The sequence below is a fragment of the Plectropomus leopardus genome, unplaced genomic scaffold, assembly GCF_008729295.1.
Source record: "Plectropomus leopardus isolate mb unplaced genomic scaffold, YSFRI_Pleo_2.0 unplaced_scaffold13286, whole genome shotgun sequence".
NCBI classification, from domain to species: Eukaryota; Metazoa; Chordata; class Actinopteri; order Perciformes; family Serranidae; genus Plectropomus; species Plectropomus leopardus.
Window position 1 is genome coordinate 1 of NW_024614154.1, and position 3,223 is coordinate 3,223.

At 43.6% G+C, this 3,223-nt stretch overlaps 1 protein-coding gene across 1 annotated transcript; it reads right to left on the bottom strand.

The window, feature by feature from the left end:
- Positions 1-155: 155 nt before the first annotated feature.
- On the bottom strand, positions 156-3,062 carry LOC121963928 (golgin subfamily A member 6-like protein 22). Its single transcript, XM_042514166.1, has 3 exons — positions 2,652-3,062; positions 997-2,515; positions 156-319 (listed from the first exon to the last, which is right to left on the bottom strand). The coding sequence occupies exons 1-3, from the start codon at positions 2,843-2,845 to the stop codon at positions 158-160; spliced, it is 1,875 nt and encodes a 624-aa protein (XP_042370100.1). The 5' UTR covers positions 2,846-3,062; the 3' UTR covers positions 156-157.
- Between the last annotated feature and the right edge of the window lie 161 nt (positions 3,063-3,223).

The window sequence follows — 3,223 nt, forward strand, 5'->3', positions numbered from 1 at the left end:
GAAAATAAAATAATTCATTCATATACAAGTTTTATCAGTCCGTACAGATTTAAAAGATTCATAACCTTTCTTAAGTCAGCTGTTATATTGATATTTTTCCTTTTTGTCTTCAATAATAACTCCTTAAACAGACAAAAACACTGCGTGAACTTGGATTTTAATTTTTTTCTTTCCAGTCCACAAAACCGTCAGTGATGTCACAGTGTCTCCTGTGTACCTTCCTGAGAGTGGCGATGAGCTCGCTGTGTCTCTGGACGTGTTTAGACGTCACATAAACCATACTGAGCTGATCCAACGCCAGCAGACACTTACTGATGTCCTGAAAGACACAAAGACATGAGGGTCAGGAGGACATTCACTACAAACTAAGAAACAACAGAAAAAGAAAAGTGTTCATGTGGGTTAAATTTTTTTTAACACAAACTGATTATTCTGAGCGGGAACGCTGCTGTGTCGGCCCGAGAGAAAAGATAAAATGGAAACAAAAGAAAACGCCTAAAAAACCTTAAACAGCTATGATTCAGCTTTTACTGATTAAAAGACAAAAATAATTTTAAGTCTGGGGTGAAGCAGAACTGAGTCCGTCAAAACCACAGATGATTGGCTGTCCCAAAATCCCAAAGATGTCCAACTTAATACGACTTAAAATCCTACAAACGTCCTAAAATCCCTGAAATGTCCAAATATCATAGAAATGTCTTAAAATTCTTCAAATGTCCTAAAAACATCGGAAAATCCTAGAACTGCCCTTAAAACCTAAAAATATCTTAAGATCCTGGGAACATCTAAACATCTTTGAAATGTCCTAAAACCACAGAAACGTCCTGAAAATCGTAGAAATGCCATGAAATGAGAGAAGATTCCTAAAATCCTAGAAACATCCTTAAATCCAATAAATGTCGTACAATCCGAGAAATGTCCTAAAATCCGAAACAAACTCGGTTCAAACACAAGATTCAATAAACAAACGAGAATAAAAAAGCGTCGGTGTCTTACGGGGTTGTCGGTCTTCAGAGAGATCCGGATGTCTCCGTGGATTCGGTGCAGCGTCGAGTCCGTCAGCGTCATCATCAAACTCTTCGGCTGCTTCGCCGCCACCTTCGTCACCCCGCCCTCTTCTTCTTCTGCTCCCATCTTCTGCACTTTGGCTTCTTCAGGTTTCGACTTTTCCTCCGCTGCTCCTTCTGTTTTGTCGCTTTTCTTCTTCTGTGGTTTGGTCTCTTCGGAGCGCTCCGGTTTCTTCGTCTGCTCTCCGTCGCTCTTCTTCTCTGGTGATCCGCTCTCCGGTTTCTCGCTGTTTTTGTCTTCGCTCGTCTTCAGCTTTTCAAACTCGCTTTCTTTCTCCTCCTGTGATCTTCTGTCCGTTTTTTCGGGTTCCTCCTTTTGTTCTCCCGTCGACTTTTTTTCCGCCTCGCCTTTCCTCTCTTGCGGTTTCGCGGTTGCTTTTTGCTCCGCATCGTTCTTATTCGTCATTTCTTGATCTGTTTTGCCCTTTTTGTCCTTCTCCACCTCCGTCACGTCTTTTTTGTCGTCCGCTCGAGTTCTTTCAGACCTCTTCTCCACCTCAGCGCTTTTGTCCGTCTTTCTATCTTCAGATTTCCTCTCCTCAGACCTCCACGTCCTCTCCTTCACCTTCTTATCTTCTTTTTCTTCTTTACTCGCCTTCTCCTCTTTCTTTTTCTTCTCCTCCTCTGCCGTTCCTCCTGTTTTTGTCTTCTCCTTCAACATCTCTGAGCTCTTTTTCTTGTCTTCTACCTTTTCTTCTTTACCCGTCTTCTCTTTCTTTCTCTCCTCCGCCGCTGTTCCTCCGATTATCGTCTTCACCTTCTCTGAACTCCTCTCCTCTTTTTTCTTCTTCTCCTCCTCTGTTCCTCCCGTTTTTGTCTTCTCTTTCACCGTCTCCGAACTCTTTTTCTTGTCTTCTAACTTTTCGTCTTTACCTGTCTTCACCTCTTTCTTCTTCCTCTCCTCCGTCGCCACCGCCGGTGTTCCTCCCGTTTTTGTCTTCTCCTTCACCGTCTCCGAGCTCTTTTTCTTGTCCTCGACCTTTTCTTCTTTACTCTTCTTCTCTTCTTTCTTCCTCTTCTCCTCCTCCGCTGTCGCCACCGCCGTTCCTCCCATCATCGTCTTCACCTGGACCTTCGCTCCCTGTCCTGGCGTCGCTTTCACGATCTTTCCGATGATCTTCCTCTCGTCCTTCTTTTCTTCCTCTTTCTTGTCTTCTTTCGTCTTTGCGTCGTCTGCGGTCTTACTCGAGTCTGGCCTCTTGTCCTGCTCCGTTCTCTGGTCGTCCTTCTTCGCCTCCCTCTTCTTCTCTGCTGTTGTCTTTTCGGTGGACGTCCTCCCCTCGTCTCTTTCAGCTCTTCCTTTCCGTCTGTTGTCCCCTGCTTCCTCGTCTCTCCTGCTGACGATCTTCCCACTAATCACTTTGTGGACGGTCGAGTCTTTCTCAGATGTCCTCTGACTTCTCGTGTTTTTAACCTCCACCTTCGACTTTGTTCCATCTCTGGTTTTCCTGATAAATGTTCAAAAAACAAAACATGTAAATGAGGTACGGTACGGTAGATTTATGAGTCTTTCACTGGTCCTTGATCCTGCTAAATCGTCCTTTAACACTTTGATTTACTGGATTATGTGTCTGTGTTTCTTACTGGGAGCTCCTGCTCGTCTCCGTCCCGTCCTCTCCTCTCCCGGCCGTCAGCAGACCTCTCAGAGACTTCAGCACACTCTCCCTCTTGTCGGCCAGACGCCGCTGCCGCTGCACACGAAAGAAGAACAATGTTGCTCCGGCAAACTCATCAAAACATCCTAAAATACTCTGAATGTCATAAAATCCCTGAAACATCCACAAATCCCTGAAACATCCACAAATCCCTGAAACATCCACAAATCCTTAAAAATCTTTAAAATCCTTTAAACGTTCTGAAATCCTAGACATGTCCCCAAATCCAAGAGACATCATTAATCCTAGAAATGTCCTAAAATGTCCTAAATTTCGAGAAATGTCCTAAAATTCCCACAAATTTCAAAAATCCTAAAACACGAAATATGTCAAAAGATAGGTCAAGAAATCCTGAAAACCCAGACTGGTCCGATAATCCGAGAAACATCCTACAATCCTACAGATGTCCTAAAATCCTGTAAAATGTTGTAAAATGTCATAAAATGCATGAAACGTCCCAAATCAAAGAAATGTCCCAAAATCCAACAAACATGCTCATTA

Coding starts and splice junctions, on each gene's coding strand:
- LOC121963928 (XM_042514166.1), bottom strand. CDS start 2,845: ATGTTTCAGGGATTTTATGACATTCAGAGTATTTTAGGATGTTTTGAT. Junction 2,516..2,651: donor GAGACGAGCAGGAGCTCCCA/GTAAGAAACACA, acceptor AACATTTATCAG/GAAAACCAGAGATGGAACAA. Junction 320..996: donor CTCTGAAGACCGACAACCCC/GTAAGACACCGA, acceptor TGTGTCTTTCAG/GACATCAGTAAGTGTCTGCT.